This window comes from Pteropus medius, unplaced genomic scaffold (genome assembly GCF_902729225.1).
Source record: "Pteropus medius unplaced genomic scaffold, Ma_sr-lr_union100, whole genome shotgun sequence".
Taxonomy (NCBI): Eukaryota; Metazoa; Chordata; class Mammalia; order Chiroptera; family Pteropodidae; genus Pteropus; species Pteropus medius.
Genome location: NW_024353908.1, coordinates 10,560,564 through 10,573,033, shown reverse-complemented (window position 1 = coordinate 10,573,033; position 12,470 = coordinate 10,560,564). Strand labels below are relative to the sequence as shown.

Below are 12,470 nucleotides of genomic sequence, written 5' to 3'. Positions count from 1 at the left end.
TTAACTCATGGATAGCAAACAGGTTTTACCCCAGGTGCCAATGTCAAGAAACTACGCAGAGCAGAAGTCATTGGCAGCATCATGTCTGGGCATCATTTTAATGACATCCGTCTTGGTTGTGGGATGGGGAGTGGCCAAAATGTCTTAAGTATTTGCCAGATTCTAACCTGTCTTTCGTTGATGCAGGTAGTGCACTGTCTTTTACCGTGTAGGCCAGAAGCCATATGGACGTAGAAGAGGTTTAGAGGATTTAGGGAGAGTAAGTATTGTACCTTTATGTGAAGATTAAAGGGGATGAAGCTCTGAATATTCTTTGTAGCTCAGTGGCAGCAGGGTTCTTATTTTCTTGGACAGGTGAACCTCACAGAGTTCATTCAATTGAACACTGTCCTGATGCAAGGACTACTCTTTTGCAGGATCAGGAATTAATCACATTGAATTCTGTCCCTAATCCAGCACTTTAATTACCAGAATTCCCACCCATGTAAGCCCCATCTTGGCCCTAGGGAAGAATAAGATGCCTTCATTTGAAATAGTGGGGAAGAATGTGGTGATACAGGAAAAGTGCTTTTAGAAAGATTAAAAAAAAAAAAACCTCTAAAATCTTGGCTGCTTCTTCTTAGCTCAAAATTCTTTCGTAGTCCCTACTACCTACAGAATTTAGTTCGAATTCCTTAGCACAACTTTCCTGTGGCTTTACAAAACTTACACTGACCTACCTATTTGTCCAGCCTCACCATTCATTTCCACTGATAAACCTCCATTTTCAGTTACATATACCCGCGGGTCAGGTCAGCCATACAGTTTTCCACAGAAAGTAAAGCGAAGTAGTTGAGGGTGTAGGGCCTGAAGTCAGACCAATAAAGATTCCAATGCTTCCCATTTTCTATTTGTGCGATCTTGGGTAAGCTATTTAACCTCTCTAAACCTCAGTTTCTCCTTCTGTATAATGGATTTTTCATAGGATTGCTAGGAACATTAAACACGATAGTACACATAGCCTTCCGTTCTTGGCAGATCAGAATGCCTTTAAATGGACTCTCTCCCTATCATACCTTTATAGATGCTTAATTTATGGATGAGAAAAGCACGACTTAAATATTAGTAAAATACTTTCCAGGGTCCAAGTGAATTCTCACCACAGAAGTTTGTCTCCAAAGCCTGTTAATCACTAATGTATTCCAAGAAAGAAGTAAAGAATTGCTTGTTAAATGAGCAAATGAATTCATGCATTCTTTCTCTTATGTACAAGTAGAAACCAAATACGTTTAGCTATGGATTTTTAAAAAAAACTTAAATTATTTGTTTTGCTAGACTGTATGAGCCCCTTTAATAAAGCAACCATCTAAAATTGCACTTTTATAAGGCTAAGAAGTGTCTCAGCCCATAGTAGGTGCTGAGGACGGTGAAAGAAGGATTGATTGCTTGAACTGACATTCATGACACGGAGAACAGAGTGCTTTCGGACACATAACTGTTTCTTTGTCAGTGTAAACCTGTGACAACTTTATCTCCCGTGCAGCTCCTGCCGTGTGAGACTCACCAGCCATGCAAGATGCAGGAGTTTCAGTGGGTCACTGATTGGAGATGAGGTTGTTTCCATGGCACCTCAGGCATCCTGAGGCTGCCTCCTAATGTGAGTCACCTACACGGTGATGGCAGGATATACTGCCAATGAAATCACCTAGTTCTTTCAAAGCGAAGTTGCCTGCTAGCTACCCAACTGATGTTTCACCCAAAGGGAGAAAATGAGATGTCGCAAGGCCAGTTCTGTAAATTAAGCGATTAGTTTTGCTGTATTCAAAGAGCAATCGTTTATTCTAGGTGAATTCTGGGGCTCCTTTCCAATGTCTCCAGGCTTCCTTTCATGCTTATGCTGCCTTGACCATTTCACCCTTCACTGCATGCTCCTTATCCCAGAAGACAGTAGGGAATGAGATAGGAATCATCAGGTGAAATAAAGTTCCTGCTTTATCTTGAACTGAATTGATTCCTGTCTTCTCATTGCCACAACTAATCGAGGGCTAAGTGTACTGGAGACAAAAAAAGTATCACGGAAATGGCTCCTTTTTCTCCTAAAGAAATACAAACATGGTGGCACTAGGAGCAGCTTGGCTTTAACCCAACAGGAGGGAGGGGTCTATGTGAAAGGACGACCTTTGACAGGGAGCCTTTCTGCTTCGGTACCTTGTGAAACAAATAGTTTCCTGAAAACAACAGTCTACTGCCCAACCTCCCACTAATGCGATTAGGGGAGCTAATTTCCTGGGTTGGTTTCCCCCCCATTTCACCCATCAGAGCTGGGTTGCTACAAAGGCCCTCTCTCCTGGAAACTGCTCCCTCACCGAAAAATGCGGAAAGAGTATGGCTTGGCTGACCTTTAAAAAAATATGAGAAATAAGGATGAAGATTGCTTAGCATGGAACAGCTGGCACTGGACTCGAGCAAAACTCAACTGTGGGATTTTAAACCTTCTTAGAGTATTTACCGCACCTTCCGTTAAGCCAGGAGTAAACATTTACACATGCCAGATCTGATGACATCGTATTCATCCTAACTTGTTAAGAAACCACTGCAGGGTTCAAAGGCTCTGAGGTCTCGACTTTCACACTCAGTGAACTGTGACTTGCCATCTACGCTTGCGCACTTTTCATGTGTGTCCAGAGAGACGTTCCTTTGCCAACAGGTGACTTTACCATAATATTCCACTATAGCCATGACTGTCTCAGACTGCTTGCCCCAGATGACAAATCTTTAATTTTGCTTTCACTCTTCAGAAGGAGATGAATAAACTTCCAGTGAAGAATAAAAGGTTATCGGGAGGCCCTCCTCAGTTCAGGCGCATGACCTGCTGATGAAGTTGAATTGAATCGAGGCCACTACTTGGAAGGAGATTATTTTTCCGAGAAGGGGAAGAATACAGGAGAATCCTCTCCCTTTCCAGGAGAAGAAAGGAGCAGGTCAGCATGGCTTTCAGCTCTCAGGAAATTAATTCATAAAGGAAGTTGTATGCAATGCTGCTGGATTTAATTAGGAAGTAGTAAGGCCACAGCAGTCACATGCTCAAATTTATAACCCAGCGCATGAAGAAAAATGCTTGACCCATTTTACACAATGGTGGAATGAGAAATGTGGGATTGCCAAAAACCAATTTGAAAAGAGTCCCCAAGAACTTTGTTAACTGGTCTTATAAAGTTACCACTCATTTAGATATCTGGGATGTGGAAAGCTGATTCAGACACTGAGTAAATGATTCCAAGTAAGACTTTATGATCTTTTAAAAAAGAAACGATTCTGTCTATTTCCGTAATAACCCCATCCCCCATTGAGCACGTAGTAGGTACTCAGTAAAGGCAGCATGAGCAATAGTTGTTCAACAATTCAGCATGTACCTAGCATCATGTGTAGGCTTTACAAGAGGAGCTAAAGTTATAAAGATAGAGTATCCGACCTTAAAACACGAGTGGTCATATGGAAAAATAATAAACAAGTGGTTTTGTCTCAATTAATGGCAACTTCAGCCTTTCAGTCGCTCAGGTCAAAACCTTGGCGTCACCTTCTCTTTCTCTCACATATGATATTTAATCCGTCAACAAATCATGATGCCTCCACCTTCAAAAGATATCCAGAATTTTACCACGCTCCACACTTCCACGGCTCCCACATAGGGTCAAACCACCAGCATCTCTCGCATGGATTATTGTAATAAATTCCTAACCAGTTTTCTTGTTTCTACCCTGTACCCTTCCCCCACCATCTATTCTCGACATAAAGCTACAGCACTCCTTTGAAAATATAAATATGATTATATGTTATTCTTCGGCTTAAAATCTCTACTAGCTCCCCATGTCTCTTAGAGTATAATCCTTTCAGTGGTTATATGGCCCTTTCAGATCTAGATCTAGTCCTGATACCTGTTTAACCATCTAGGACTCTCCTCTGTGCTTACTCAGATCCAGCCATACTGGCCTCCCTCTATTCTTAGAACAATCTAGACCTGCTCCTCCTTCAAGGATTTTGCACTGGCTATTTCCTCTGCCTGAAATGCTTTCCACCCAGGTATCTTGTTATCTCTTGCAACATTTCAAACATTTCAACTCCTCCCTCAAAATCTCAATTTCCCGTATGTGGCTGTATTTTCTAATAGCACTTATCATCGTCTAATGGTATATAGACTGCTGGTTTATAAAGTTATTGTCTATTGACTCACACTAAAAAGTAAGTACCCAGAAAACAGATTTTTATTTTTTTTTGTTCTCTTATTCATTATGCCCAGAACAGTGCCTGTAGTAAATAAACGGTTGATTGATGAATTATGATACGCTGCAGAAAATGCTATAACAGAGTCATGTATAAATATTATACTTGATTATACTTGATTATACTTGATTAGCATGCTTAACTAAAAGATCATTGTCTACTTTATGAAGGATTTCATGCAGACATTCCAAGATACACAGATTCTAATTTGATTCAATGAATCCTCATTTACCAGCTCAATATGTCCAAATGTTTGGAGTAAGTCTCTATGTAGAGGTTATATTAAGATGGATAAATAGAGTTCCTGTCTGGATAATATGAGAGAAAGTACATTAGTACATTCATTTTTCTTAAAAGTTGACTGCCTAGCAAGACTGCCCTGATTTCCTCTAGATCTGAGTGCAAGTTGTGCTGCTTTTCATGGCTAGAAGGAGTCTGGTTATACAAGGTGACCAGCTGAATCCCTTTCAGTCATGACCCCATTCCCCATGTCCTTCTTTTAATTAAAAATGGTTGGGCAAATTTCATAATCACTTATTGCAGTTTACGGAATAATAAATTAAAGTGGGACTGGGCTGAGCAAACTGTTGAAAATGAACACGGGGTTGTTGGTGTGTTGTGGTTTAAATGTAAGGAACAGACATGAATTAATCATATGCCTGAGCATGTTGAGAGAAGGATGAAGAATCTATAGAGTAACAAGGTAGGCCATTCTAGTAATGACATGAGAAAAACATTGCTACTATAGAACCTTTTTGAATGATCAGGTGTAATGAAATATTGAATAAGTCCACCAGTTGTCGGCTATTGGTTAGAGTCGATAACATAAAAATTAAGTCAAGTAATACCTCTAATAAAACATTTTCAAGTCATTTATCCATAGGACAGATTTTTAAAAACAGACTCAAAGAGCAATGATTTTATGCTAAACTTACAAGGCAAGCACTTCCAAAATTTGATTTAGGGGCTTTCTATTTTCTAAGACCCAGAGTAAATCCCTCAATATTGACTAGTATAACTACATGACTCTTAAATCAGTACTCTGAGGGTATAGATATGAGGGAGAAATAAAGCGATGAATTTCGAGATCAACTTCTTTTATGAAAATACATGACATCTGAAAGCTCCTCATGTGCAATAGAGGAAGGATGTAGTTGGTATCTGCCAACTACTCCAGAGAACCAGATCACCTGCATATGGCGGGGGGCACCCATCTCACCTAAGTAGTTGTCATCCTCTGATTTCCCTGAGAAACTGTGCTGCCGCACATCGATACTGGTAGCACCAGCTGGAATTCGGACCACAGTATTGTAACCTGAAAAAATTTAGCAGAAATTCAGCATTCTGTAGCATGGTTCATGTTCTCTAAGCATGGAATAAAATGTGGGCAACAAAGAAATATAATATGACTATCACTGTTAGGTGCCTTTTGGCCAGATGGGTAATGTACTTTAACAAGACTGATTTTACGCTTGACATGATTACTTTTTACATGTTACATACGGTGAACAATTTTTAAACTTTGACCATTTTCTTTCCCATGCTTCTAAGGGACAGATTCTTACCATAATGTACTGTATTAAATGTTCCTGCCACTGTTTTGCACGAAGAATTATCACCACCGCAAACCCCACATTTATCTCTTCGGGCTTTTGAGTTTAAAACATGATCACATCCAGCTTGCTTTTAAAAAGAAAACATTTGAAATAAATGATAAGTATTATAGAGATTATAAAATGGAAAGTAATGTGTTTCTTTGCATGATGTGCATTCAAAATTACAAGAAAGTTAAGTCTCTAAACTTGCAAGGGTTGAGAACTCAAACTTGCCATAGAAAATCTGGTCTGTGGACTAGCAGCCATAGGCATCCCTGATGCTGTCAGAAATGCAGATTCTCAATCTCCCTCCCCAGATCTGCTGAATCAGAGTAGCTTATCTGGCATGTTAACCAGCTCCTTAGGTGCTACATCTACAAAAATTAAAGTTTGAGAAGCACTGGTCTACAAATAAGTGGAGTAAATGAAAAAAATCGCTCAGGACTGGGAAGAAAAAGGAGCAGTGAGGACTGTATCCAATTAACGAGCTCACATCCCATCTTAAGTGAGCAGCCACTGTCCACTTCAGGCTCCTGCCACTGTGTAGTAGCAGGAGTCCAGGACTAACACTTCCCAATTTTTCAAGAGAAGTTGGAAAATTTGATTTGATGCCAAATCCTCTATGTTTAAATAATGACTATGAATGGAGGGCAAAGCACGGCTACAGAATACTAGTTTGAATCTTTAGACTCCAAAAAGCCTCCTGAATTTCTTCACATCTTAATGAAATGCAGCAGTGTAGACTGAGGTCTCCGAAAGACACCAGCAACAACAAGAAGCCCAGGAGGACAGATTTCACATTCTTGTCAATTTGTTGAACTAGTCTTTGAAGAGAAACTTAATGTGTTGCATTAAAATGGACTGACAAGACAATTTGCACTGTTAGCTGTTGAGTCGGGAAGTGAGTGAAGCTTGCAGGGGCTCTTTCAACCAAATCCTAATTAAGAACTCCAATTTGCCTCGAACATGCAAGGAACAAATATATCATCTCATAGCCTTGCTGTTGCACTAGGAATGATTTCTGACTGGTGAGAACAGTGAAATGGTATAAAGCCCTTGAGAAATCCCTTCTCTGATACTTTACCGTCAGCCAGATTGATTTCCCCTTTCAAAGTAAATAACAGGTATGTCTCCGGTAGAAGCTATCCTGCTTAAAATCAGTAAGATACTTCTGAGTGAGGCCAGCTCTTCCCGATGACATCTTTCTGGAGCAGAGCTATTCGATCTAGAAGTTGCTATCAGGGAGTATTTGGGTTTAACCCTAAGCACTGAGGTTACAGTAAAGGAATGTGTGTGAAAATTATTACATTTTCACGGGGAGGTTTTGTGCAGGCCCACAGAGAGGCTGAGAATATAAAGAAAAACCCAGAGCAGTGGTTCACAACCTTTGGCGTGCATCAGAATCAGGTGATGCTGACGCTGCTCTGGGGACCCCACTCTGAGAACCACTTCCCTGGAGATATTAGCAGCTGTTCCTCAGCCAAGAAAGCCATGACAGCTTAGCAAGACAACAGCGTGATGAAAACACCATCTGGGACTTACCCGGCAAAGGCCTTGGACACAGATGTCGCTGGTATCCTGGCCACAAGGAGTCCCATCTATCACTCTGTCTCGGAGCTGATAGTAGGCTGTGCTCCCTACAACCCTGCAGAACAACTTGCACCGGTCCTTCATCAAAACTAGGGAGGAAAAATACAATGCGGTGTGACTTTTGTGCCTGGACACCACACCAGCCTGCCAACCGTGGGCACTACCCCCGGATACACTTACTTCCACTGTACTTAGGGACCCATCGCACGTTTGGAAGGAGACCGTTGATGTTAAAATGCTTCCCATCAAAGTGAGCACACTGTTCCTCTCGGAAGTCTCGTTTCTGCTTGAAGCACGGCTCTGTGTTGCAGGACTTAAATTTCATTCTACGTCCCACACAGTACTTTCCACCATTTTTTGGCCTGAAAAAAGGTAAAGGAAAAAATACACATACACTGTATTATAAAGTATTTCTCCCCACATTGCTCTCTTATGTGCGGCTTCCTGCCTTCAAGGGAAGCAAATTTGAAGTGCCTGGTGACTGAGAAAAGGACAAGGGCTCTGAAATTTGGGTTTGCACTCTGCCTTGAACACCATTAAGTGTATAACCTTGAGCAAGTAAGTCACTTAACCTCCTTGAGTCTCATTCCTTCTCATCTCTAAAACGGCAAGGTGCTACTTTGGTAAGGCTGTTTTGAGGATAAAATGTTAGAGCATGTAACTTGAAGTATGAAACACAAAGCTGGAATCTATTAGGACATTTTCTTCCACTTTCTCCTAAACATTCGCAGTCCTCCAATTTTAAAAATGCAGAAGGCGAAAGGGACAGATGAGTAGCGAGAATGCTCCTTGCCTACCTTTCCCACCATGATATTTTCATGAGAAACCATCCTAAACCTTTGCCATTCCACTTTGATTCGTTCTTTCCCTCCTCGCTGCCCTCCAATACCATTGCTTTTGTTTGTTTTGCTTTACAAACAAGATAGAATAAAGGGAATATTCCTGTATTTTGACTAAGTTAATAAGAGAAGCAAGAGAGAGCGTATTGGTTTCATTAACTTTTGTGTGACAACAGTATGCCTTGCAAAGCATCACAGTGCAAATTTAATCTCTGCATGCAACCCGTACATGTATTTTCCAGATGTGTCCCAGAGAGTAAATTATACAACACATCTCCCAGCAGTCAACAGCTTGCCAAATTCATCATGGAAACTGGAAGATCACAGAATCATAGGAAGTCTGGCTCACCCACTCAGGGCTAGAGCAGCTCAGATTTCACTGCTACCCTAGGACACCTCTCAAACCTTTCCATCTTTCTTCTCCAGAATGAATCTTTCGGGGTAATCTGGACCATAAGAAATGATTTTTGTTTTGTTCTCTTAAACCAGGCCTTGAGGGAACGGGAAATGTATCCAAGCCCATACAATACAGGAGAGGCAGCCTAGCAGAGCTGGTAAGAGTTAGACCTGTGTTCTAGTCTTGGCCTTATTCTCACTGTGTGACCTTTGACAGAGTTCTTAGTCTCCCTGCATTTCAGTTTTCTCCTCTAAAATAAGTGCACTCAGTAGATGCCGGAAATGTTAACTACTATGATAGTTATATCACTACTATGATATTATATGTGAGCACTCCCAATCTAATCTGCTCTAATTCAGCAGTTCGTTTGAGTACCAAATCTGAGCTACAACACAGTCTGCATTGTGAGGCAAGACTCAGTGCTTGTGCAGAGTGCCCAAGTCTAGGGAGGGCCATGTGGCGTGATAGTTGTAAATGTGTTCCCTTGATCAAAGATTTGTAGAGTAAGGTAAGAGCATAGGCTTTGCGGTTACAAACGGGACACTTTCGTTTAAGCTCCCTGGCCTCTCTGAGCTCTGCCCTATATATGTAAAGCAGAGAGGATATTGTGCCCCTAAAGGGTTTATTATGAATCCGAGAAGCTTAGCAAGGATTCTGGTAAATAAATATTTACTGTTATTTATTATGAAGAAGACTGCATCTTGGGGTGGCACATAAACACAGCAGCATCTATGTCTGATTGTTTCCCCATTAAATACAATTAAGCCCATAAGTTTTATATCTGCACTGTGCATTTGACTAGCCAAAACTCACTCGTGCTCACCCAAGAGAAAGGCTGAGGTACTTTTATACCAAGAAACAGGAGGTTCAGAGAAGTATTTTGCCCAAGGTCACACAACTAATAAAAGAACAGAGACAGAACTGGAATTCAAGTTTTCCAGTTTTTTTCTCTGTGTTCTTTCTGCTACACAATTCAGGAACTATTATTCCGGAATCATCATCATCATCATCTTCTTCTTCTTCTTCTTCTGATTCTTCTTCTTCTTTTTTCTTTCTTTTTCTTTTTCTTTTTTTTTTTTTTTTTTTTTTGATGGCATTTAGAGATACAGCCTTGGTTTCCTGGATACCAAGCTCTTCTCTCAGTATCAGGGCACCCCAGTCTTATGCATAAAATATCAGGTTACACATGAATAATAGATCATGCCCATATAGCTGTTCAGGTAAAACTTGTTTTAAATGTGCTCCAGGGAAAACCCTCCTTGATTTTTTCCTCAAATTGAAATGATCTTTGCGAGTCTTCTTTTTAAATGTCCCAACTATGGTGGATTGATAATTTATTTGTTGCCTAAAAGTAATTCATATTTCTTTCTCCTTGACAATAAAATTTTTTAAAAGCTGATTTTTTTCTTTAGGTTCTCTTACATACATAATGACTCTGAGCTGACTCTTATAATTGATCAAATACAGTAGTTCTTTGGGCTGCAAATAGTTAATAGTTGTAGGTGGCTTCCCTTCAAATGGCAACTCTTTCCACGTTGGCTTGCTTTGACCACTATCAAATGGCAAGTAGCATTTAGCGATTTATTTTTACAAATTACATTTTTTTAATAAACAACACATAGAAAGCACTCTATGTGAGAGGTCATATGGCTGAGGGTTAAAGAGATGGACCCTAGAAAGAGAAGGTTTGAATCCCAGCCCTGCCACTTAATAACAATGCCATCTTAGGCAAGTCGCTTCATCTCTCTAAGCCTATTTCCCTACCTGTAAAAGGGAAATGATGTTGATGTCTACTTCATAAGGCTGAGTCTTAACTGGGTTAATACATCAAAGTACTTGAACGAAGCCTGCCACACAGTAAACGTTTAGCTATTACGAGGGTCTCATATTTTAAAATAATTAAAATAATTAGGAAAAAAAATTTTAATTTAAGATACATAAGAATTATATGAAATTCAAATTTCAGTGTTCATAAATAAAGTTTTAATAGAACCTAGCTACACCCACTTTTTACATATTGGCTACGTATGTTTCTTATTATATCAGCAAGGTTGAATAGTTGGGACAGAGATCCTATGATTCTTGAAGTCTAAAACACTTATGAAATATTTTACAGGAAAAATACTCCTTTATGGAAAAGTTTGCTGATCCCTGAGCTATTCTTGTGACTGTACGTAGCCATGCTGTGAGATAGGTAGTGACATTCTTGTTTCTGAACCTTTGTTTGAACTGGGGTCAGAAATGTTAAGTAACCTGGCAAGGTTACATGCCAATTAAGAGATGCGCTGGCTGACACTAACCCAGGTCTCTGTGACCCTAAGCTCATGATCTGGCCTCTCTCCCATGTTGCCTCTCTTGAAATAGGCCTCTTTCATATCAAAACTCATTCTATGACCTTATTCGCTTTTTATATAAAGACAGACTATATTTGGTTAATAAACATTAATTTGCCGTTCTGAAATATATAGCTTATCTTAAATCCTACACAAGGTGATCTCTGCCTGATTTGCCTGTACTGTGTAATGAGGAAGGCTTTAGTCAACTTAACTTACCTTTCAGCATGGAAAAAATTCATTTTATAATTTAGTAATTTAGCTGGGTAGGCTAAATTTTTTCCATGTAGGAAAATACTGAAAATTATAGGAAATGCAACTTTAAAAATTATTAACCACATTTTCCAACTATTAAGATCCTTTAAAAATACTGCATGTCAAATAAGAATGGAAAGGATTTAAGGAAATTACTAGATTAATCACTGTGAGAGTAACTATATTCAGCATAGCTGACCTGAATCTTTCTTTCAAGCACATATTATACAACCATGCCCATTCACACACACACACACACACACACACGCAAAATCTGCGATGCTGCATGGCCAACGGTGAAGGCATTTTTGCGAAGATCATCACAGGTGCATTCTACCCTCAAGGAAAGCGAACTTTTAGACTGCAAATAGGTTTAAACAGTATCAACTTCTATGTTTACATACAATGAGGTAGGGCAGGCAGTTTAGGGTTAACATAAGGAAGAAATTTCTAATGATACAATAGGTAGCCCCAGAAAGTAGTATATTTCCTAAGATTGGTAGGGGCCTAGTGGCCAACTGCAGAGGGTGCTGAAAGGCTATTCAGGGATTCGATGGGATGGGCCAGGGAGCTGTACTAGCAACCATTAATGATCCTGCCACATGGGGCTGTCTATGGGACTGGATATTAATTCATCAGTTAATGACTCTCCCCCAGTAGCCAACTCTTGACATTTCAAAATAAGTTCATCCAACCTAGTGCCTCAAAAAAACAAACAAAAAAACAAAACAAAACAAAACAAAACAAAGCAAAACAAAAAAACAGAAAAACACCTTTGCTGCAATGCTTTACAGCCAAATGAGAGATTAGCTTTCTTCGATGAAAAAGACATATGTCTACTTTCTTTTATGTAACATTTTATAAGCAGTTGCTATGGTGAAAACCTAAATGCGAAATGTCCAGTTCACAGTCTTGTTTTTTCTCAAACTTAGGAGTTTATTATTATTTTTAAAAATTTAACCTACCTCCTAATTTCAAAGATAAATAGAAGCACTAGAAGAGAGAAATACTTTGCCTTTCCTAAAGAACTGGCTTGATCTTTTTTTTATTTTGATAGACCATAACAATTCTATAAACCATTTTGTTCCAGCCACCAGCATGCTGAGGGCCAAATTTAGAGTGCAAAATAACAAGTACAGGGCCCACCGGCCTGATAATGCACCTTCTAGTTCCAACACTGGTCATGTTGTGGTACTCTAAG

The 12,470-nt window shown here is 39.7% G+C and overlaps 1 protein-coding gene across 4 annotated transcripts in view; it reads right to left on the bottom strand.

Moving 5' to 3' along the window:
- Positions 1–12,470, bottom strand: part of ADAMTS9 (ADAM metallopeptidase with thrombospondin type 1 motif 9) — a 153,901-nt gene that overhangs the window by 91,187 nt on the left and 50,244 nt on the right. For all 4 annotated transcript variants that reach the window (XM_039851774.1, XM_039851777.1, XM_039851776.1 and 1 more), the window contains 4 exons: positions 7,626–7,807; positions 7,398–7,534; positions 5,826–5,943; positions 5,480–5,575 (listed from right to left, as the gene is read on the bottom strand). In XM_039851774.1, the coding sequence (XP_039707708.1) occupies positions 5,480–5,575; positions 5,826–5,943; positions 7,398–7,534; positions 7,626–7,807 (533 nt within the window). The remainder of the gene's footprint in view (positions 1–5,479; positions 5,576–5,825; positions 5,944–7,397; positions 7,535–7,625; positions 7,808–12,470) is intronic.